This window comes from Lissotriton vulgaris, chromosome 5 (assembly GCF_964263255.1).
Source record: "Lissotriton vulgaris chromosome 5, aLisVul1.2, whole genome shotgun sequence".
NCBI classification, from domain to species: Eukaryota; Metazoa; Chordata; class Amphibia; order Caudata; family Salamandridae; genus Lissotriton; species Lissotriton vulgaris.
The window spans coordinates 875,575,321-875,600,590 of NC_141693.1; the positions used below are offsets into that span (position 1 = coordinate 875,575,321).

Here is a 25,270-nt window from a genome sequence, read left to right on the forward strand (position 1 = left end):
CTTTGGTCCAGGAACTTGACATAACTTAAAACAACGAACAGTGCAAACAACAAACTTAAATTTCTCATTTTGTTCTCATCTGACCCCTTCTACATTTAAAAAATCTAAACAAAATGTACTATAAAAAGCTACTAAGACGCCTGGTTTCAGCTTAAAGTAACATTTCTCAAATATTTCAACTGTTAATCCTCTCATTGCATAGTTTGAATAAACACTTGTCTTATGTGATAGATGTCATGATAACTGGATTACATTCATTTTATGATTGTCTCTGGATTGCTCGTGTAAGTCTTCCATAAATGTACATATAATTCTTCGTCCCCATTCAATCCTTGGGGAATCTTTGTCTTGAATCTTATTATTAATTTGGATTCCAAACGTCTGAGTTTTTGCAGGCGATTTCCTCCTCTTTCATTTTCTGGCACCATGGCTATCCCTGAGTATCTTACATTTAGCCAGGTTTTGTTTCTATGAGTCATGAGGTGTTTGGCCAAGGCATACGTCTGGTCTTTGTTTTGAATTGCCCTGATGTGTTCTAACATTCTTTTTTTGAGGGCACATATTGTCGATCCAATGTATCTTTTTCTGCAATCACATTCAAGAAGATAGACAACATAATGGGACTCACATGTGATCTTGTTCCGGATTTCAAATGGTTGACCTTTCGGATCAGTTATGGATTTTAGATTCTTGCCAATCTTGCACGCTTTACACGATATACATTTGGTAAAGCCTTTTTGTCTTTTTTCCAGCCAGGTTTCTTCTCTTTTATTTATGAAGTGGCTTTTGACTAGGGTGTCTCCAAGTGATGGTGCCTTTCTAAAGGAGATTAGTGGTGCATCTCCAATCATATTTCCAATATCTGGATCTTTTTTCAATACGCTCCAATATTTCGTGACCATTTTTCTGATTTTCACACTTTCTTTTGAATATGTCAGGATTAGACGTGGCTTATCCTCTGTTGTTATTGTGGTGGCCTGTTTCTTTTTTTCAATCAATGTTTCAGTTCTTGTCTTCTGCCGTGCTCTTGTTTCTCCCAATTTGATTGTTCTCATATTGTATCCTCTTTGGGAGAATCGATGTGCAGTTTCTGCAAATTTTTGTTCCATTTCGATATGTTTAGAGCAATTTCTTTTCATCCTTAAAAACTCTCCATAGGGTACATTTTGTTTCAGAGATATCGGATGAAAACTGGTTCCATGGAGGATGCTGTTAGTGGAGTTTTTTTTCCGAAAAAGGGTCGTGTGTATTTTGTTCTCTTTTATATACACCTTTGTGTCCAAGAAATCGATTTCTTTTTCTTGGACACAAGAGTGAGAAGAGTGCGGTGTCTTTTTGAAATTGCTCGAAATATATATATATATATATATATATATATATATATATATATATTACCTACTGGCGGTCGCCAGTAGGTAGTTATAGTTAGGATTGTTTTCAATGTTAAATCTCAAAATTCTATTTGGAATAACTTTGGCACCGGTTGACGAATCTGCCTGAAAATTTCCTGAAAATGGCCTCGTCGAGCTCCGGTCCTTCCTTGAAAGTTTGGGGGGGATACGTCAAGCGGGGGCCGAGATAAAAGGGGGGTCCCAAAACGCGTTTTCCCCATGTAAATTTCCATAGGGCGGTCAATTTTACTTTTAGCCCGAACGGCTGAATGGATTTCCACCAAACTTGGCAAAATTGAAGGGACTGGTAGCCCGATGTGCCTTTGCTATGTCTCAAGATATGTGCTGCAGTGGATTTTGAGTAATTTAGGTGCCAAAAAATATATATATCTATAGGCGCTCTCCGGTGCGCGCACCGGAGTGCGCTCCTGGCGCGACACGCGACTTGCGCGCAGGAAGCTGATTGGCTCTTGGGTGTCTGTAAACATTCTAAACAGTCTGGAGCGGCCGCCATCTTGTGTCTCTGTAAAATCGAGACACAAGGGGTTTGAAAAAAAAAGGGGCAAATGACCATAAGGGGGAAGAGTAGACCCCCTCTGACCCCCTAGGTTTGATGTAGGGGCTAAAATAGGGTTCTGCGGGGCATTACATTTTTTTTTTTTTTTTTCGTTTTGCGCGGGGGAAGCGCCTGGTACGCGCTCCGGGAATCGCACCGGGAGCGAAGCACGGGGAAAATCCAGGACCATATTTATGAAGGCCTTGCGCTGCCAGTTTTGCCCCTCCTGTGCGTCAATTTTTGTGACGCACCAGCGGTGTAAAAAAATGCGCATTGTTATGCAATATTTAAAAAGTGACGCATCTATCTAGATGCGTCACTTTTTAAATATAGTGCAACGAGGCACATTTTTTAACACTGCTGGTGTGATGCGTCACTTTTCTGTGCGCACTCCTTATGACATTCCAGATGTGTCATATTTAATGTATGACGAATCATGTTGCAAGGAGTTACAGATACATCAGTATTTCTGACATATCTGTAAACATAAAAGTGACGCGAGGCAGGTGCAAGATTTTGACACAACAGCATCCTAAAAGTGACGCAGAGAAATCTTATAGATTTCAGTACGTCGTTATTACCAAGCTTTTTGCGGGGGAATGCCCCCTCTGCATACATTATACTTGACGCAGATATAATGTGGCGCAGAGTTTTAAAAAGTGACCCATGTACCTAGATGCGTCACTTTTTAAAAATAGCGTCAGGTATAATGCATGCAGAGGGGGTGTTCTCCCGCAAAAAGCTTTGTAATAGCGACGCAGTGAAATCTTTGAGATTTCACTGCGTCACTTTTAGGATGCTGTTGCGTCAAAATCTTGCGCCTGCTTTACAGCAGGTGTTAGACTGACGCAAGACCTTTCACATGGTGCTTTTTCCATGTGAAAGGACACATTACTGGAGTTGCGTCACTTTTGTGACGCACTCCAGCAATGCGTTACTTGGAATGTCATAAGGAGTGCGCACAGAAAAGTGACGCATCGCACCAGTGGTGTAAAAAAATGTGCCTCGTTGCGTTATATTTAAAATGTGACGTATCTAGGTAGATGGGTCACTTTTTAAAATCAAGCGCCACATTATATCTGCGTGAGGTATAATGCATGCAGAGGGGGTGTTCCCCTGCAAAAAGCTTTGTAATAGCGACGCAGTGAAATGTTTGAGATTTCACTGCGTCACTTTGTCAGGTATAATGCATGCAGAGGGGGTGTTCCCCTGCAAAAAGCTTGGTAATAATGACGCAGTGCGTCACTTTTAGGATGCTGTTGCGCCAAAATCTTGCGCCTGCTTCACAGCAAACCTTTCACATGGTGCTTTTTCCATGTGAAAGGACACATTACTGGAGTTGCGTCACTTTTGTCACGCACTCCAGCAGTGCGTTACTTTTGTGTTTACAGATACGTCAGAAATACTGACATATCTGTAACTCCTTGCGAATTGATTAGTCATATATTAAATATGACATATCTGGAATGTCATAAGGAGTGCGTCCACAAAAGTGACGCATTGCTGTTTTCACGTAGCGATGCGTCACTTTTCAGAAATGAGGCCTCCAGTTTATTCACTGTGTCATAACTTTCTTTTCTAACACTCACCTTCTTTCATTCCTCCTACTTCACTTCCTTTCACCTCTCATACCTTTCTGTTCTTTCTTACTCATTCTCCTTTCAATTATCAATGCACTATATTTCACTTACTCTTCATTTTTTTAAGAATATAGCTCTTTGATGAGAATTGGAGGTAGTTCTGAAAAGAACTTTTGGTTTTCTTCTTTTAACTGAACAGGAACAAAAACAGGGAATGGAAACTGCTCAACAGGAGCAAAAAGAAAACAAAAAAATTAGGGGTGGGAAGGGCAGCGATGGTTCTCCAATGCTCGAACCATGAGCAGGACACTTTGCTCCCCATAGGTGAGGAGTTGATTGCAGTATCTGCATTTGACGACCCCATGGTTAAATGCAGGTTGTATGTTTGCCACCTGCTCCTGCGATTGCTCTCTCCCAGAAGAAGTTGCTCCTCCGGTTGATGTAGAGGCCCCATCTCTGGGAACCTCTTGTGCCAGAGCCCTGACACTTTCCCGGGCAAAATTCTAGGGGTGCCTCCTCTCCACATGGCGAATCATGGTGAAGTTGCCAAAAGAGTACTTTTTTGGGGGGTTACCCCGTGACAGGACCTGTTTGCAGATCCTGCACTCCACTTTTGGTGCATTCACCTTTTTCTGGTCTGCTGGAAACTTAAAAAATTTCCAGATGAAATGCTCTTTTACCTTCGGCTGAGGAGGCTCTTCATCAATGAATTCAGGCTCATCTTCACTGCTGGATGGTCTGGCAGCCATGATTATCCAAGAAATATGCAAGAGCAAAAAGGCAGGTCTTTCAGTCACAAAAGTGAAAGAAGAAGTGAAGGAAATGGGTGGGGATTTCATTCATTGTAAAAAAAAACTGTTAGCAACCAATGAAAAGTGTTATTTTAGGGTCACATGACCCGACGCGTTTACGCTGCGCGCTCCGGAGCACTTCCGGTGCGTTTACGCAGCGCGATCGTAGGCGCTTCCGGGGCGCAAACGTGGCGCGATCGTAGGCGCTTTTGCGTGCGTTTACGCGCCGCGAACGTAGGCGCTTCCGAGGGCACTTACATTGCGCGCCGAAGTGACGTCATCAAACTTTTACAGAAATGCATAATCATTTTCCTTATTAAAAAAAACTAATTTTATTTGTATGGTACGAAATGTTTTGCATTATTATTAACTTTTCATTCATATTTTTTTTCACGAACGACAGTTGCGCTCTGGGTGCGCTTTCAGATGAGCTCACGGAAAAGCTTACCGGAGAGCTTAGCTGAAAGCTTCCCGGAGCGCGCACCCAGAGCGCAAAAAAAAAAATTATATAAAAAAAAATGAATACTTTAAAAAAAACAGCAAATTGTAAAAAAAAAAAATAGGTTAGAAACTCGATATACAAAGGAATTAGCATTTAAAAAACCTATGAAATTCACTGAAAAAAACATAGGTTTCACACCAGTTATAGTTAGGAATTAGCATTTAAAAAACCTATTAAATTCACTGAAAAAACCATAGGTTTCACACCAGTTATAGTTAGCTGGAAATTTTACTGATATAAAACCATTGAAATTCCCACGTTATAGTTAGATGGACTCACTATAACTTGCGCGTGCAATGCACTGCTGATGATGTCTTAATAAGCCAGTTAACCAATCAATTTTTAAAAACCATCCATTTAGACACTTATTTAAACATTTATTCTTCCATCAACTTTTACATATACATATATAAAATATATTTATTTTTCAGAAAGACACACATTCACTGGATGGTGTCATCAGTGGTGTCATGAGTGATGTCACTGACCATGTCATGAGTGATGTAATATGTGACGTCATCAGCAGTGCATTTAATAGGTTTTTTAAATGCTAATTCCTAACTATAACTGGTGTGAAACCTATGGTTTTTTCAGTGAATATATATATATATATATATATATACACATATGAGAAATGTCACCAGTTAGAGTCCTGTTTTGTTGCTGCTATGCAAGTTAAGTGCTTCTTGTGTGTAATGCACTTTTAATTTTTTTACATTGTGAAAATAAGCATGCATGGCATCTCATTACATTTACAATATCCTCCTTGGGAGATTAGGAACTTTATACCACTTGTTGGTATGTTTAAGGAGCCTGTATCCTGAAGTTGGACACTACCTTGAGAGGTCTCTTGCTTTGGAGGTGCATTGTTTCTTTTTGTTTAAATTCTAGAAAGCTGGCTGAGACTAGATGCTTCGTAGTCTTGCAAGAGAGATTCATTTACGCTTACACTGCCCGTATGTTGATGCAAGTCACATCCTAATAAGGTTTCAGCATAATTTCTTTCTAGAACTTCAAACATTAGCTTTTAGCTTCTGTTTTAGTGTTGGGCTTGTAAGCACCAGTTCCCGGCTCAGATCCCAGTTAGGAACTTAACATTTATTGTAAGAAAAATCTATATTTGGTGGGAAAACAATTTTAGATAACCCCTCTGCTCTATTAGAAAGTTGTAAGTAACATTTTATTCTGTTTGTGTCATGTTTTGTCTAACTGGGTTCTAATCGCTAATTGTATATATTAGGATTTGGTTAGTCTTATCATGGAGTGGCGCCACTATAACAGTCTAAGGGCGCTGAAACTGAGGCGGATGAAGGTTTGGAGAAAAACCTGTGTAACTTTCTGGATGCCTCTGTGACGCCTGCTTGTGGGAGTGGGTCATATCCTGAATATTCAGGCCGGTTTCCTACAGGTTGCTCCGATGGAATGTGAATATACAGTCAAGGTGGGAAGAGGCTTAAACAATCGAAACACTACAGGGTGTCTTAATGATTCCCACAGATTTGAGTGTGGCACTTCAATTCTGCATTTTGATGATGAGCTTGGGCATTGTGGGAAGCCTCAAATCCGGGGGTATCCCAGGAGCAAAGAAAAGGCTTTTTCATCCTTTATCATATCAGTATTTAGATGATCTATATATGGATGGTGCATATTATAATGATGATGGTGACATGGCTGATCCTCCTAAGAAAGTAACAAATTACTGAAAAACCTTAGACAATGATTTTGGATGCAAGGGGCATACATATGTTTTCCCGGGCTTGCTTCAGGATTCAAACTCCTTCAAATGATCCACTCATCGTATTTGGAGGACTGTCTAAAAGCTAGAATAAAGAGTATTCTTAACAGGGAACAAGGTCTTAGATGAGGGCAGACTGTTCAATGCTGCCTATAACCTGTAAAGCAGGTTCAACATATGTGTTCGGTCCCAAGATTTTTACTATTTAAGCAGGGGAGGGTAAGAACCCAGAAGAAGAGTTGGCATAGCCTGGCGGTCATGCCAAGATAAAGCTCAATGAAAACAATATTGCCTGGTGGTGCAACAGAAAAATGTGGGGGAACCCCTCACCCCTGTAATTGTCTCCAATTGAGCTAAAAGCAAAGTTTGCTTTTAGGAAATGCTAATACGGGGTTTGCATCTATGTGACAAAGAAATGACAAACTGTCATTAAAATTGTGTTAGTATGCATGTCATCTTGTCGTGCTTCATTTCTTTTAGGAGAGTTTCAGATGTTAGCTCTTCAGTGATTAACTCAATGCATTTCTCGCTAGTGGAGGTCCACTTTACTATCACCAGACAGATCAAATAATGCTTCTACTACAATAGAATGTACTATTTTTCCTGTGCACCCTAAATTTAGATGTAATTTGTACAGGCTACAAAGAACTTGAGAACAACCTTTCGTCAATTATATTGATTTCCATATGTAACTTATCTGGGTTTTCTTAGTTCCGGTCTCTACTTACCAAGCGTTATTATAACAACTGCAGTGGTTCAGAAAATTACTACAATGTAGCAATTAAGTGTAAAAACAGAGAACACAAGAAATCAATACCATCAAAAAAATCATGAAAAAGTACCCACAACAATTATTAAAAAACCACATATTATTGGCAATATTTATAAATAAAATGTATACCAAATGCCAGTACACAAGGGGTGCTCACGGGTTTACAAAACAAAACACATAACTGAAAATACAATTTACAGTATAAAAAAAGAAACAATAGCAGAGGATAAGGTTAAACGAAACAGATCCAACAATTAACAGGAACAAAAATGCAATATAGCATTACATGCAGGCAAACCGGGACTTTAGCCTCCCTTTCACAGCCCGCCCACTTCATCAATTCTAACTACCCATGGTACACATCCCGACCCCAGACTGACTTTCAACACATAGTCAGTTCCCTACAGGCAAGGATCAAGTCTAGATCTAAAAACCTATCTGTAGCCTTTCTAACTGCAGAGCATTCATGAAAGCACCAAGGAAGGCTCAGCATAAACTCTCTGTCCCTGACACGATGAACAACCTGGAGGACAGTCATCCAATGAGGTAGTAAGATCGAGCAGGAGCACACCATGAAATCTGCATCCTCTATGTGGCAATGAGGACATTCCGAGGTAGCAGCAGAAAATATAGCATGTGTACGATGGGGAGTAGGATAGATCCCATGCAGATAAAAGAACTGAGTGAGTTTGAAACAGGCATTTTGGGGTATTTTAGAACTGGATTCCTGAACCCTCACCCATGAGGAATCTGTTAGAGGCAACCCAAGATATGCCGCTCAACATAACCTGAGACACACAATAGATGGATCTGCTTCATCCAATAAAGTTCTACATAGTAATGTGACCATTTTCGTTCACCCTGTAATATGGAAGACATGATGCAGGCAGTCATGTTCGAGAGGTTCTGCAATGCCGGTAACCCAACACTCCAGTATCTCACATGCCAAAATGCCATGGAAGATGAAATGGCCCTCTTGTATATCATATGATTCCTGGAGGTCTGAAAAAGGCCACAAGTCCAAAGCAAAAAGGTCACCCTGGACAGCAATCCCAGCCGCTGGCCATTCATGGAGGCCCGACCACCCTACTGGTTGACCTCACAGCCGTTCACTGCCAGAGAAAGCTCATGGAATATGGGGTTGGTGTACAAGTCCGCTGCAAGGCACAGGTCTGCACTCTAGAATCAGGAGTGGGCTTCAGAAGAAAATCCAGCAGGTAATCCCTGAAAAGGAAGCCACACTCGGCAGTCTCTACTCCTTTCCATAAAAGATCAGGCAACGTGCCACCCACTAGAGCTGTGCGACTAGATAATGCAATTCCAAGTCAGGTGTTGCAAGTCATCCCTCGGTCACGGGGATCTGCAACTTCCAGAGGGCTACACGGCAACGTAAAGCTCCACAATTGAGAGAAAGAAGTAGGCTATTGAGCTCCAAAAAGAAACATGGGGGGCAAATCCAATGGAATTGGTGCAAACAAGTAAAGAAGTTGCAGTAGTGCAATCATTTTTTAAACAGACACACGGCCACCTACCAAAAGAGTGCCATGTAGTCCAGGAGGCAATAGAGCAATGCAGCCCTGCGAGCACACACCCGAAATTCCCTTCATACAGTCAATCCAAGGAGCGGTAAATAACCATGTCAAAGTACTGTACCGTATCTCCCATCTCAATGTTGGTGCTGTAAGAGTAGGACAAAAATAATTACAACAAGGGGTGGTGAGGGACAGAGTCTCTGAATAAAACAGAAAGCTCTCACCCTGTCAATAGATCAGGGCTAGATCCAACACCGTTTTTTAGCTCACTGCACCATCCCAGTTTCAGAACCTGACTGTATGCAAATTAGTCTGTTCCTGTCCCAGTGCATGATGGGAACAGGGCAAACCAAACTACAAAAGCCAATTCTTACACTGGGAAGGAAACAAGCTCCCGGGGACCGGTTTCTGGCATTACAGCCGTCTTCGGCCCGGTTTGCTTGAATCCTGATGGTGCAATGAGCAAGGGTCTCACATCTGAGAATACCCTTCCACGCTTAGGGTGGACAAAAATAATTACAACAAGGGGTGGTGAGGGACAGAGTCTCTGAATAAAACAGAAAGCTCTCACCCTGTCAATAGATCAGGGCTAGATCCAACACCGTTTTTTAGCTCACTGCACCATCCCAGTTTCAGAACCTGACTGTATGCAAATTAGTCTGTTCCTGTCCCAGTGCATGATGGGAACAGGGCAAACCAAACTACAAAAGCCAATTCTTACACTGGGAAGGAAACAAGCTCCCGGGGACCGGTTTCTGGCATTACAGCCGTCTTCGGCCCGGTTTGCTTGAATCCTGATGGTGCAATGAGCAAGGGTCTCACATCTGAGAATACCCTTCCACGCTTAGGGTGGACAAAAATAATTACAACAAGGGGTGGTGAGGGACAGAGTCTCTGAATAAAACAGAAAGCTCTCACCCTGTCAATAGATCAGGGCTAGATCCAACACCGTTTTTTAGCTCACTGCACCATCCCAGTTTCAGAACCTGACTGTATGCAAATTAGTCTGTTCCTGTCCCAGTGCATGATGGGAACAGGGCAAACCAAACTACAAAAGCCAATTCTTACACTGGGAAGGAAACAAGCTCCCGGGGACCGGTTTCTGGCATTACAGCCGTCTTCGGCCCGGTTTGCTTGAATCCTGATGGTGCAATGAGCAAGGGTCTCACATCTGAGAATACCCTTCCACGCTTAGGGTGGACAAAAATAATTACAACAAGGGGTGGTGAGGGACAGAGTCTCTGAATAAAACAGAAAGCTCTCACCCTGTCAATAGATCAGGGCTAGATCCAACACCGTTTTTTAGCTCACTGCACCATCCCAGTTTCAGAACCTGACTGTATGCAAATTAGTCTGTTCCTGTCCCAGTGCATGATGGGAACAGGGCAAACCAAACTACAAAAGCCAATTCTTACACTGGGAAGGAAACAAGCTCCCGGGGACCGGTTTCTGGCATTACAGCCGTCTTCGGCCCGGTTTGCTTGAATCCTGATGGTGCAATGAGCAAGGGTCTCACATCTGAGAATACCCTTCCACGCTTAGGGTGGACAAAAATAATTACAACAAGGGGTGGTGAGGGACAGAGTCTCTGAATAAAACAGAAAGCTCTCACCCTGTCAATAGATCAGGGCTAGATCCAACACCGTTTTTTAGCTCACTGCACCATCCCAGTTTCAGAACCTGACTGTATGCAAATTAGTCTGTTCCTGTCCCAGTGCATGATGGGAACAGGGCAAACTCAGACACTCTGTTCATCACCACCCCCTTTTGTAAATCGTTTTTGGCCACTATAGGTGTGGCAGGGTATACTCAGACATGAGTCCCTTTCTCACTGCTCCATCAGGATTCAAGCAAGCCGGGCCGAAGAAGGCTGAAATGCCAGAAACCGGTCCCCGGTAGCTTGTCTCCTTTCTGGTGAAGAATTGGCTTGGTAGTTTAGTCTGCCCTGTTCCCATGATGCACTGGGCCAGGGACAGACTGATTTGCATATAGCCAGGTTCTGAGCTGGGATGGGGCAGTGAGATAAATAACGGTGATGGATCAAGCCCTGATCTTTGGACTGGGTAAGAGTGGTCTGTTTAACTCAGACACTCTGTTCATCACCACCCCCTTTTGTAAATCGTTTTTGGCCACTATAGGTGTGGCAGGGTATACTCAGACATGAGTCCCTTTCTCACTGCTCCATCAGGATTCAAGCAAGCCGGGCCGAAGAAGGCTGAAATGCCAGAAACCGGTCCCCGGTAGCTTGTCTCCTTTCTGGTGAAGAATTGGCTTGGTAGTTTAGTCTGCCCTGTTCCCATGATGCACTGGGCCAGGGACAGACTGATTTGCATATAGCCAGGTTCTGAGCTGGGATGGGGCAGTGAGATAAATAACGGTGATGGATCAAGCCCTGATCTTTGGACTGGGTAAGAGTGGTCTGTTTAACTCAGACACTCTGTTCATCACCACCCCCTTTTGTAAATCGTTTTTGGCCACTATAGGTGTGGCAGGGTATACTCAGACATGAGTCCCTTTCTCACTGCTCCATCAGGATTCAAGCAAGCCGGGCCGAAGAAGGCTGAAATGCCAGAAACCGGTCCCCGGTAGCTTGTCTCCTTTCTGGTGAAGAATTGGCTTGGTAGTTTAGTCTGCCCTGTTCCCATGATGCACTGGGCCAGGGACAGACTGATTTGCATATAGCCAGGTTCTGAGCTGGGATGGGGCAGTGAGATAAATAACGGTGATGGATCAAGCCCTGATCTTTGGACTGGGTAAGAGTGGTCTGTTTAACTCAGACACTCTGTTCATCACCACCCCCTTTTGTAAATCGTTTTTGGCCACTATAGGTGTGGCAGGGTATACTCAGACATGAGTCCCTTTCTCACTGCTCCATCAGGATTCAAGCAAGCCGGGCCGAAGAAGGCTGAAATGCCAGAAACCGGTCCCCGGTAGCTTGTCTCCTTTCTGGTGAAGAATTGGCTTGGTAGTTTAGTCTGCCCTGTTCCCATGATGCACTGGGCCAGGGACAGACTGATTTGCATATAGCCAGGTTCTGAGCTGGGATGGGGCAGTGAGATAAATAACGGTGATGGATCAAGCCCTGATCTTTGGACTGGGTAAGAGTGGTCTGTTTAACTCAGACACTCTGTTCATCACCACCCCCTTTTGTAAATCGTTTTTGGCCACTATAGGTGTGGCAGGGTATACTCAGACATGAGTCCCTTTCTCACTGCTCCATCAGGATTCAAGCAAGCCGGGCCGAAGAAGGCTGAAATGCCAGAAACCGGTCCCCGGTAGCTTGTCTCCTTTCTGGTGAAGAATTGGCTTGGTAGTTTAGTCTGCCCTGTTCCCATGATGCACTGGGCCAGGGACAGACTGATTTGCATATAGCCAGGTTCTGAGCTGGGATGGGGCAGTGAGATAAATAACGGTGATGGATCAAGCCCTGATCTTTGGACTGGGTAAGAGTGGTCTGTTTAACTCAGACACTCTGTTCATCACCACCCCCTTTTGTAAATCGTTTTTGGCCACTATAGGTGTGGCAGGGTATACTCAGACATGAGTCCCTTTCTCACTGCTCCATCAGGATTCAAGCAAGCCGGGCCGAAGAAGGCTGAAATGCCAGAAACCGGTCCCCGGTAGCTTGTCTCCTTTCTGGTGAAGAATTGGCTTGGTAGTTTAGTCTGCCCTGTTCCCATGATGCACTGGGCCAGGGACAGACTGATTTGCATATAGCCAGGTTCTGAGCTGGGATGGGGCAGTGAGATAAATAACGGTGATGGATCAAGCCCTGATCTTTGGACTGGGTAAGAGTGGTCTGTTTAACTCAGACACTCTGTTCATCACCACCCCCTTTTGTAAATCGTTTTTGGCCACTATAGGTGTGGCAGGGTATACTCAGACATGAGTCCCTTTCTCACTGCTCCATCAGGATTCAAGCAAGCCGGGCCGAAGAAGGCTGAAATGCCAGAAACCGGTCCCCGGTAGCTTGTCTCCTTTCTGGTGAAGAATTGGCTTGGTAGTTTAGTCTGCCCTGTTCCCATGATGCACTGGGCCAGGGACAGACTGATTTGCATATAGCCAGGTTCTGAGCTGGGATGGGGCAGTGAGATAAATAACGGTGATGGATCAAGCCCTGATCTTTGGACTGGGTAAGAGTGGTCTGTTTAACTCAGACACTCTGTTCATCACCACCCCCTTTTGTAAATCGTAAGAGTAGGACCACACTCAGGGGCCTACCCCACTCAAGTGATAAACACAGGACTTGGACTAATTGATGTCACGGCCAAAGTGAGCACAATAATTGTAGAGTGCATCCACCGCTGATAGTAGGTCAACTCTCTGCCTCTAAGATACAACATCATGTAGTCAGCGTACAGAGAAAGGAAAGTGCAATTAGAGGCAATGTTCTGTCCCTGATAGTGTAGTCTTCGGCAAACCATGCAGGCAAAGGGCTCCATAGCCAATGCAAATAATAAAAGTGACGGACAACCTTGCAGAGTACTCCGCTCCACCGCAAAGGCCTCTGATATCAAGGGACTGGTGTGGATCCTGGCCAGGAGTTCAGAATTCGGAAGCTTCGCAGATTTGACAAATGGCACACCCAGGCCCATGCTAAGCTTCGTAGCATACCGAATGTTCCAGTGTAGAGAGTCAAACACCTTCCCAATGTCGACTGAGATAACCAGAGCTTCCGGTGGGAGGAGCTCTAGATGGTGAAGGCCAAAACCAATTGCCGGATATTAAGCATAGTGATGCACGTGGGGGTAAAGCCAGTTTGAACCGGGTAAACCAGAGAGCACAAATGGGGGAATAACAGCGTTGCTAGAATTTTACTTAAAATGTTATAATCTGCATTAAGCTTACAAAGAGGGTGGTAAGAATCAAGAAGAAGAGGGTCCTTATCTTTTTGGGGGGTGATACAACAGCTGCTTCTTGCAGCGAGGGCAAGAGTCAGCCTCACTGCCAAGTGTCACTGAAAAAAACAAAAAACAAATAATGCACAGAATGCTGAACAAATCAAACATTCACCCCCAGTCAAAGATCTGGGTTAACTCCATTGTCTTTTGTTGCTCGCCACGCCAGTTTGGATCGTATACTAGCATCCAGGAACCGGTTCTTGGGTATCTCACCTCATCAACCATACTAGCTTGAATACAGTGGCACAGTGTGCATGGGACCCATGTTAGGCCATACCCTTCCCACTTAGGGCGACAAAATCAAAAAGATCAAATGATGGATGGAATGTTGATCAAATCAAACATTTACCCCAGTCACAGATCTGGACAAAACACACAATTATTTTGATAATTTTTTCTTAGTGAAAATCAACTTCTGTGTGTCGAGTAAATGAATGTGCAAGCTTTCCAAGGACTTTAAGCAATAAAAACACAATGTTTTGTGAAAATCAACTTATATGTGTGAAGTAAATGAATATGCAAGCTTTTCAAGGACTTTAAGCAATAAAAGCACAATTTATGAAAAGCTGATTTTGCCTTTAGACAAAAGGAAGGCTTAGAATGGAGACATTAATTACTGTTATTCACCTGTATTTACCATTCAATCAAAATTCAAAAGTTGTGTCATGTACCAGCTGTGGACAGTTGGTTTATTTGTTTAGCTATAAAGTATGGGATCATGGTGATTAACGCCTACTACCTCATTGCCCACATGCTACTGGTTACTAACAGCTGTTAATTTTCTTTATCTCTCATTATGCCTCTGCAGTCACTTTTTGCCCCATGATTGTGAAACGGGCAGGTAACAGTGTTTAGCTTAATAAGCTCTATGCCTTTAGAAGATGACAATCACAAGTAAGCATACATGTATTTGTTGAATTTTGAAATCAGTATACTCCTATTTAACAGAAGACACTATAGTAATTTGGAGAAAAATCGAAACACAAATTTGCTTGAGTAGCCATAGCACACTCCAGTAAAAATGATTTATGAAATAAACTTTTACATATTTCAGTTCTAAAGAGAAGGCACCAGATAATTTCCACATAACTTAATTTACAATGTCTCTGGCATAGGTATTGTGGTAGCAAGTATTGGTGTAGTGGCGGCTGAGAGCCGCTATATCTTATCTGGATAGTGGTGCCCCTCATCATACCTAAAAAGCAAATAACATGTTGCCTCAGAGTTTCGTGAACATTAGAAAATAGCTTGGTCTTCCATTGTGTTCCTTTATGTGAGCACAAACCTCTTTGGTGATTTGATTTATCATTATGACTTATGGTTGATGACACCTTCGTTCTTGTGTTATAACATTGCTATAGATATTTTCCGAGTTGTAGAACCACAAAAAACTATTATAAAATCAGACAAACTCCCCAGGGGCTATGTACATTTATTTTCCTCGATACAAGTGATTAGTTTTGCAAAGTTCAGTTTTTTAATATTTATAATTCAACATCATTTAAAAAAATCACTAAAAAGCTAGAAAACCAAACAACAAATACAATCTGTATCTGATCTATATTTACAGATAACTGGTCGCTAATAGGGCTCAGAGTCAAATCTAACATTTACTATAATCTAATTGTTCAAATAGTTTGTGCATAATGTACCACTATTGGACAACACTGGATTGCATTCATGAAAAGTAAAATTCTAGTGCGAGTTAATTTCCTTATGCAGCCGTACCAAATACACAGATTATCTAACTTTGGTTTAAATGGTACCAGAACATTCTTGCAACAGGCCACATACAATTAATACCAAATACATATTATAACACTACACGTCTCCTTAGTATGTGCAGGGGCAGGATCTATTGTTTATGAATCTAAAAAAAAAAGCATGTGCCACAGCGTTCTCTTCATGAAAGCACTACATGCATACATGAAAAGGCTGTTTAATGAGTATCAAAACCTAGAATGATTGCATTTTATAAAATAGAAACGTTCTAAACAAAAATAATAATAATAAAACCTGCAGATTCAGCCAGGAACAAACACTTTTTTAGGGCCCTGTTGAACTGTCAGCATCCTATCATTGCAATCATCTAAGTCTACAAAGTAACCAGCCCTTTTAAAGTGTCATAATCATTCCCTTTTCGCTGAACACTTTGTTGTGCTGATTTTTAAATTAACTGAAACAATTTTAACAAGTGTTGCAAAGGTGTACACCAACCCTTGATTGCATATAAAACTACTGCAAGTGGTCATTTAATGCCTTCATTTAAAACACTTTACAGTGGTTTTTGTCTAACCTAAAACATTGGAAAAACATAAGATTTTACAGTACTCATAATTCACAATATTTCCTGTGATAATGAATTTAAACAATTGCTATTGTTTGGAAACAAAACATTGCATAGTTGGCATATGACCAAAGGGGTTTGTTTTGGATGTTTCTCCTTGTTTAAAAAAACATCCAGAATTCTGGGTTCAATACATTATGTAAAATGCTGGAACCCTAACACAGATATATTGGCCTTTCACAGCTTAAGATGGCACCAAATTGATGACTCCATTTCCAGTAAGCGTGTTTTCTGTCATTAAAAACCAGCTCTACAGATTTTCTCAGTACCTTTGTTGCATTTATACAACATTTTCAGGAAGCAACATTATAAAAGTAATTTTCTTTTCTGTATTGTGGCAACATATATGTCTTGTCAAATAAAACTACCATTGTCTTGTCAGACAGTGATTGTACAGTTTTTGTTTGATATATTTCTTTCATTCCCAATCAGAGCTGTTCAGTAGATCTCTGAAACTATGCAACATTATAGAATCTGAGGATGTTTAATAACAATAAACGTCCTTTAAGTGGCAGTATGATACAAAGTAGCCTTTGCTTTCAAATGGCTAATATAATTCAGTTGAGCTTGATAGGTAGAAGTAAATATTAGGAGTACACACAGACAATAATGGAAAATCCATTATGATCTTTCACTGCATCTCTTACATTGAACTAGATTCACTGTAAGCGTTTCTTGAATCTTAAATTAAGGGTAAACTGGGCGGCCTTCCTATTGGTATTCGATTAGTGATGGACTACTTTTAAAAAGCGTTCCTAATAATTTACAGAATACGTTCTGCATAGATAACATATTGAGGAATGAAATGTATCATAGAAACACACAGCTAGACATAAGTGCCAATACAATTATTACATGGCAATGAGTGGGAAACAAATCCACAGGACAAGGAAATCAGAACAAGTAAAGTGCAGACAGACCTTCATAATTGTTTTAAGCAGTACCGGAAAAATCCTTCTTGGTATAACAAAAGGTCATTTCTTCTGGCATCCCAGCTGTCCATTCTTCCTTCATTAAACAAGATAACAATTCAGTGCATATAATGTAATTAAAGAAAATAAAATATTACAAAACAAACAAGGTTTTACTTGCAATTATGTCCAGTCTAAAAAAAAGTAAAAATGTAATCCACATTTGGTGTCTTCAAAGAAAAGTTTTCATGTATTATTTGGCACAAGTTCTTCTGTAGACAAAAATCCTTTGGTCCTTTCCAACCTTCCTCTGAAGATTTGAGAGTAGTGTGCAGTGAAGGGAGTCCACAGATTGAGTTTTTATAGCAGGAATATAAGTGCAATGCATGATCTCTGCTACCAGCGACCACTAACACTAGCAATGTCCGAGTGATACTGGCGTGGAAGCCTTCCACTGGCTCCTCCTTCCAGAAACGCGGAACGTATGTTTGCAGGTTCGAAAAGCTTCCGCCGATTTTTATTAAGTTCTAAAAGGAAGGAACAAAAGTTAGTTAAGCAATTGTAAAGATGTTGCTCACCCCAATGCAAATTGGTGACATTGTATTTGCACAGTTGGTTGCCAAACAAAACTATATATGGACCTCACCTAGTAATTCATAGTTTGCATGGCTCACGACTTAGATAGCTGACTAAGCACTATATCCACACAAAATGTTAAAAGAAACTTTGAAACAATGAAACACTTAATTAAAAAAAAATATTTCCATACAGGCAAATTCCATAACCTTAGAAATTACTTACAATAATGGTTTATCAGCTTGAAAATTAGAGCTCCTTGCATAAAAAATACCATTTTGTACAATGGCCCATTTACACTCATTCCAAAAATGTGCATTTTAAGTATGAATATTAATTTACCTGATATTGCCAGGAGCATTTTTCTTCTTGCTCCAAATGTGGTAATACCTAGCTCTCTCAAATCTTGATCTGTGAGGGTAAGGAACGTTTGAAGGTCGATCTAACAAAAAAAAAATCCGTTCATGCTTTTAGTTCCTTGCAAAATCACATATTTCATTCTTAGAAATCTAAGCCCATTAGCATGTCAATGATAATGAAGTAGTTGAACTAAATTAATTGTCCGTCAACATATAGTGATGCCTTCATTTTAAAATATTACAGTACTGTTGTATTGGGTCCATATGGAATTAGAAGAGTAGAACACTGACAGATATAAAACTACATAAAGTAATTGAAGGACGGTATGTAGATAGGCCAGATAGAAAATTATATTTGATGGCAAAATCTGAGATTGTACAATATGCATTAATTCCCATAGAAAACCTCCATGAGTGAATAAAGATGCACAAAGCTCTAATTAAAGCAGAGATGGCGCATTTCTTCAGGAATTTCAGACACTTTACAGAATTATCCAGCCCAAAATCAGACTGCAGTATCTAAATTTTAGCAACATCTGTTCATTTACACATATAACATTGTATGAAGTCTTTCGCACTCGCTTGTACGCAAATGGGGGATACAAACTTCAGTAAGCTGAAGCTAATGTATAGATACAAGTCCTACTTTAAAAAAATAAACTCTAAAAAATTAACAGAGGTTTGAGATGACAATTCCAACTGCATTTATGTTCTGCCCCCGCACCCCTAGGATTCAGAAAAGGGGGTGGTGATGAACAGAGTGTCTGAATTAAGCAGACCACTCTTACCCAGTCCAAAGATCAGGGCTTGATCCATCACCGTTTTTTAGCTCACTGCACCATCCCAGCTCAGAACTTGGCTATATGCAAATTAGTCTGACCCTGGCCCAGTGCATCATGGGAACAGGGCTGACCAAACTAGCAAGCCAATTCTTATACTGGGAAGGAAACAAGCTACCGGGGACCGGTTTCTGGCATTTCAGCCGTCTTCGGCCCGGCTTGCTTGAATCCTGATGGTGCAATGAGCAAGGGACTCACATCTGAGTATACCCTTCCACGCTTATGGTGGACAAAAATGATTCAGAAAAGGGGGTGGTGATGAACAGAGTGTCTGAATTAAGCAGACCACTCTTACCCAGTCCAAAGATCAGGGCTTGATCCATCACCGTTTTTTAGCTCACTGCACCATCCCAGCTCAGAACTTGGCTATATGCAAATTAGTCTGACCCTGGCCCAGTGCATCATGGGAACAGGGCAGACCAAACTACCAAGCCAATTCTTATACTGGGAAGGAAACAAGCTACTGGGGACCGGTTTCTGGCATTTCAGCCGTCTTCGGCCCGGCTTGCTTGAATCCTGATGGTGCAATGAGCAAGGGACTCACATCTGAGTATACCCTTCCACGCTTATGGTGGACAAAAATGATTCAGAAAAGGGGGTGGTGATGAACAGAGTGTCTGAATTAAGCAGACCACTCTTACCCAGTCCAAAGATCAGGGCTTGATCCATCACCGTTTTTTAGCTCACTGCACCATCCCAGCTCAGAACTTGGCTATATGCAAATTAGTCTGACCCTGGCCCAGTGCATCATGGGAACAGGGTAGACCAAACTACCAAGCCAATTCTTATACTGGGAAGGAAACAAGCTACCGGGGACCAGTTTCTGGCATTTCAGCCGTCTTTGGCCCGGCTTGCTTGAATCCTGATGGTGCAATGAGCAAGGGACTCACATCTGAGTATACCCTTCCACGCTTATGGTGGACAAAAATGATTCAGAAAAGGGGGTGGTGATGAACAGAGTGTCTGAAATAAGCAGACCACTCTTACCCAGTCCAAAGATCAGGGCTTGATCCATCACCGTTTTTTAGCTCACTGCACCATCCCAGCTCAGAACTTGGCTATATGCAAATTAGTCTGACCCTGGCCCAGTGCATCATGGGAACAGGGCTGACCAAACTACCAAGCCAATTCTTATACTGGGAAGGAAACAAGCTACCGGGGACCGGTTTCTGGCATTTCAGCCGTCTTCGGCCCGGCTTGCTTGAATCCTGATGGTGCAATGAGCAAGGGACTCACATCTGAGTATACCCTTCCACGCTTATGGTGGACAAAAATGATTCAGAAAAGGGGGTGGTGATGAACAGAGTGTCTGAATTAAGCAGACCACTCTTACCCAGTCCAAAGATCAGGGCTTGATCCATCACCGTTTTTTAGCTCACTGCACCATCCCAGCTCAGAACTTGGCTATATGCAAATTAGTCTGACCCTGGCCCAGTGCATCATGGGAACAGGGCAGACCAAACTACCAAGCCAATTCTTATACTGGGAAGGAAACAAGCTACTGGGGACCGGTTTCTGGCATTTCAGCCGTCTTCGGCCCGGCTTGCTTGAATCCTGATGGTGCAATGAGCAAGGGACTCACATCTGAGTATACCCTTCCACGCTTATGGTGGACAAAAATGATTCAGAAAAGGGGGTGGTGATGAACAGAGTGTCTGAATTAAGAAGACCACTCTTACCCAGTCCAAAGATCAGGGCTTGATCCATCACCGTTTTTTAGCTCACTGCACCATCCCAGCTCAGAACTTGGCTATATGCAAATTAGTCTGACCCTGGCCCAGTGCATCATGGGAACAGGGCAGACCAAACTACCAAGCCAATTCTTATACTGGGAAGGAAACAAGCTACCGGGGACCGGTTTCTGGCATTTCAGCCGTCTTCGGCCCGGCTTGCTTGAATCCTGATGGTGCAATGAGCAAGGGACTCACATCTGAGTATACCCTTCCACGCTTATGGTGGACAAAAATGATTCAGAAAAGGGGGTGGTGATGAACAGAGTGTCTGAATTAAGCAGACCACTCTTACCCAGTCCAAAGATCAGGGCTTGATCCATCACCGTTTTTTAGCTTACTGCACCATCCCAGCTCAGAACTTGGCTATATGCAAATTAGTCTGACCCTGGCCCAGTGCATCATGGGAACAGGGCAGACCAAACTACCAAGCCAATTCTTATACTGGGAAGGAAACAAGCTACCGGGGACCGGTTTCTGGCATTTCAGCCGTCTTCGGCCCAGCTTGCTTGAATCCTGATGGTGCAATGAGCAAGGGACTCACATCTGAGTATACCCTTCCACTCTTTTTGTCCACCCTAAGCGTGGAAGGGTGTACTCAGACATGAGTCCCTTGCTCATTGCACCATCAGGATTCAAGCAAACCGGGCCGAAGACGGCTGTAATGCCAGAAACCGGTCCCCGGGAGCTTGTTTCCTTCCCAGTGTAAGAATTGGCTTTTGTAGTTTGGTTTGCCCTGTTCCCATCATGCACTGGGACAGGAACAGACTAATTTGCATACAGCCAGGTTCTGAAACTGGGATGGTGCAGTGAGCTAAAAAACGGTGTTGGATCTAGCCCTGATCTCTTGACTGGGTGAGAATTTTCTGCTTAATTCAGAGACTCTGTCCCTCACCACTCCTTGTTGTAAATCTTTTTGTCCACCCTAAGCGTGGAAGGGTATACTCAGACATGAGTCCCTTGCTCATTGCACCATCAGGATTCAAGCAAACCGGGCCGAAGACGGCTGTAATGCCAGAAACCGGTCCCCGGGAGCTTGTTTCCTTCCCAGTGTAAGAATTGGCTTTTGTAGTTTGGTTTGCCCTGTTCCCATCATGCACTGGGACAGGAACAGACTAATTTGCATACAGCCAGGTTCTGAAACTGGGATGGTGCAGTGAGCTAAAAAACGGTGTTGGATCTAGCCCTGATCTCTTGACTGGGTGAGAGTTTTCTGCTTAATTCAGAGACTCTGTCCCTCACCACCCCTTGTTGTAAATCTTTTTGTCCACCCTAAGCGTGGAAGGGTACACTAAGACATGAGTCCCTTGCTCATTGCACTATCAGGATTCAAGCAAACCGGGCCGAAGACGGCTGTAATGCCAGAAACCGGTCCCCGGGAGCTTGTTTCCTTCCCAGTATAAGAATTGGCTTTTGTAGTTTGGTTTGCCCTGTTCCCATCATGCACTGGGACAGGAACAGACTAATTTGCATACAGCCAGGTTCTGAAACTGGGATGGTGCAGTGAGCTAAAAAACGGTGTTGGATCTAGCCCTGATCTCTTGACTGGGTGAGAGTTTTCTGCTTAATTCAGAGACTCTGTCCCTCACCACCCCTTGTTGTAAATCTTTTTGTCCACATTAAGCGTGGAAGGGTACACTCAGACATGAGTCCCTTGCTCATTGCACCATCAGGATTCAAGCAAACCGGGCCGAAGACGGCTGTAATGCCAGAAACCGGTCCCCGGGAGCTTGTTTCCTTCCCAGTGTAAGAATTGGCTTTTGTAGTTTGGTTTGCCCTGTTCCCATCATGCACTGGGACAGGAACAGACTAATTTGCATACAGCCAGGTTCTGAAACTGGGATGGTGCAGTGAGCTAAAAAACGGTGTTGGATCTAGCCCTGATCTCTTGACTGGGTGAGAGTTTTCTGCTTAATTCAGAGACTCTGTCCCTCACCACCCCTTGTTGTAAATCTTTTTGTCCACCCTAAGCGTGGAAGGGTATACTCAGACATGAGTCCCTTGCTCATTGCACCATCAGGATTCAAGCAAACCGGGCCGAAGACGGCTGTAATACCAGAAACCGGTCCCCGGGAGCTTGTTTCCTTCCCAGTGTAAGAATTGGCTTTTGTAGTTTGGTTTGCCCTGTTCCCATCATGCACTGGGACAGGAACAGACTAATTTGCATACAGCCAGGTTCTGAAACTGGGATGGTGCAGTGAGCTAAAAAACGGTGTTGGATCTAGCCCTGATCTCTTGACTGGGTGAGAGTTTTCTGCTTAATTCAGAGACTCTGTCCCTCACCACCCCTTGTTGTAAATCTTTTTGTCCACCCTAAGCGTGGAAGGGTATACTCAGACATGAGTCCCTTGCTCATTGCACCATCAGGATTCAAGCAAACCGGGCCGAAGACGGCTGTAATGCCAGAAACCGGCCCCCGGGAGCTTGTTTCCTTCCCAGAGTAAGAATTGGCTTTTGTAGTTTGGTTTGCCCTGTTCCCATCATGCACTGGGACAGGAACAGACTAATTTGGGGAGACCTAACCTGGAGGATATAGATGACATTGAAAAAGCATACATGTCCTTCCAGAACTGGATTACCAAGGGACTGGACGCCATTATACCAGCGAAGTGGACCAAAGGGCGTAACACCCCTTCCAATCCCTGGTACAATGAGAACCTCAAAACAATGAGGAAAGTCTGTAAAAAAATGGAGCGACAATGGAGAAAGGAGTACAAGCAGGAGGACAAAAACGCATATTTGACCACTCTCAGAACGTATCACAAGGCAATCCGGATAGCCCGTGCTGCCTTCTACGCCACTGAGATAAATGCTAGCCCTAACCCCACGAAAACTATCTTCCAAATCGTGCAAAAACTACAAAACGGAAAGAAGCCAGCTTCTCACATTACCTCCACGCAACAATGTGAAGACCTAGCTACCTTCTTCACGGATAAAGTGAAAAAAATTTACAACGCCTTCACCCGGGATAGTCCAGAGGACATCAACCCTCCCATTACCATCCTCGGAGACTCTAGTCTCACACGCATACCCGCCATCTCCGGTGAAGAACTCTCTAAACTTTGTAGGAAGGTGAAATCGGGCGCACCCACAGATCCAATGAGGCCTACTCATTTTCTGGAAGCCTTGGAATTCTTCCTCCCATCCTTGACCTCACTCCTTAATCTTTCATTTGCCACAGCTACGGTCCCAACCTGCTGGAAACAAGCCTGGGTAACACCGATCATAAAAAAACCCTCCCTAGACCCCGCTAAACCTGAGAACTACCGGCCCGTTTCTCTGCTCCCATGGGTCGCGAAACTTGCGGAAGCTCACGCTAACAAAATTCTAAGTGAGCACATGGCGAAAAACAACATCCTGGACCCCTCCCAGCACGGGTTCAGGCCGGGCCATAGCACGGAATCCGCGCTCCTAACTTCCACAGAAAGCTTACAGGAAATTATGGACTCCGGTAAAAGTGCCGCGCTGATATTACTCGATCTCAGCGCGGCCTTTGACACGGTCTCCCATGCCATCCTGTTGAAACGCCTTGAAAACATAGGTATCGTAGACTCGGCACTTCAATGGTTTAGATCATTCTTAACCAACAGATCATTTAGGGTATCTGCCCCTCCGTTTATCTCCCAACCTCAAAACATAGGACAAGGAGTTACACAGGGCTCTGCCCTCAGTCCCTCCTTGTTTAACCTATACGTGCAACCCCTGGCGGAGGTTGCCAAGAAATGGGGCCTCACAATGGTGTCGTACGCCGACGACACCCAGTTGGTCATCAGCCTCAACCAGGCCCCCTCTCCCGATGCCACTAGATTCAGGGATGGTCTGACCGCCGTTGCTGAATGGATGACGGCTAATTGCCTTCAGCTCAACGGCGGCAAAACAGAGGTGCTGATAATGGGGAAAAATAGTGACAACTGGAATGACCTCTGGTGGCCCCAATCACTGGGCCCAGCACCCCCCCCAAAGACCCTAGCTAAAAACCTGGGAGTGTGGCTGGACTCTGCTCTTAGCTTCCAGTCACACACAAAAAAAGTTGCCGCAACCTGCATTGGCTTACTGAGAAGCCTCACCCCCATCTTAGGCTATTTTGACTCCAAAACTCGACAACTCATCGTACAATCTACCATTCTGTCCAGACTGGACTACGCGAGTGTCTTGTTGCTAGGAGCTAATAAAACTGAAGTTAAGAGACTACAACGGATACAAAATTCGGCGGCAAGGGCTATAGTAGGTCTCCCAAGAAGATGCTCGGCGAGAGCGACCATTCACAGATTACATTGGTTACCCATGGAAGCCCGCATCCAGTTCAAGGCCCTCATATTCGCCTTTAAAATCATGAAGAACGAAGGCCCAGAGCTACTCCGCTCGCTGTTGACCCCCTACACTCCCAAAAGGAACCTCAGGTCCATGGGGCAACACCTAGCAATGGTACCCCATACTAAGTTCTGCCGCATCGGAGGGCGCTCCTTCAAACTACTGGGGGCCAAATTATGGAACTCCCTTCCCCTCAATATTCGATGCATTGACAACATCCTAGCTTTCCGCAGAGCAACTAAAACCTATCTCTTCCCCCCCTGTTAGGTCCCTCCCTTCCCCTTGTTTCAGTTGGTTGTGTTATGGTTCCAGCGCCGGGACGCCCCGTTGCGGGGGCAGCTGTTTGCGCTTTACAAAACTGATAACATAACATAACATTTGCATACAGCCAGGTTCTGAAACTGGGATGGTGCAGTGAGCTAAAAAACGGTGTTGGA

General features: G+C 43.5%; 1 protein-coding gene across 3 annotated transcripts in view; it reads right to left on the reverse strand.

Moving 5' to 3' along the window:
* Nucleotides 1-15,177: 15,177 nt before the first annotated feature.
* The window catches only part of BICC1 (BicC family RNA binding protein 1), an 808,889-nt gene continuing 798,796 nt past the window's right edge, over nt 15,178-25,270 (reverse strand). For all 3 annotated transcript variants that reach the window (XM_086922454.1, XM_086922453.1, XM_086922451.1), the window contains 2 exons: nt 17,937-18,036; nt 15,178-17,545 (listed from right to left, as the gene is read on the reverse strand). In XM_086922454.1, the coding sequence (XP_086778580.1) occupies nt 17,415-17,545; nt 17,937-18,036 (231 nt within the window). In that variant the 3' untranslated portion in view covers nt 15,178-17,414. The remainder of the gene's footprint in view (nt 17,546-17,936; nt 18,037-25,270) is intronic.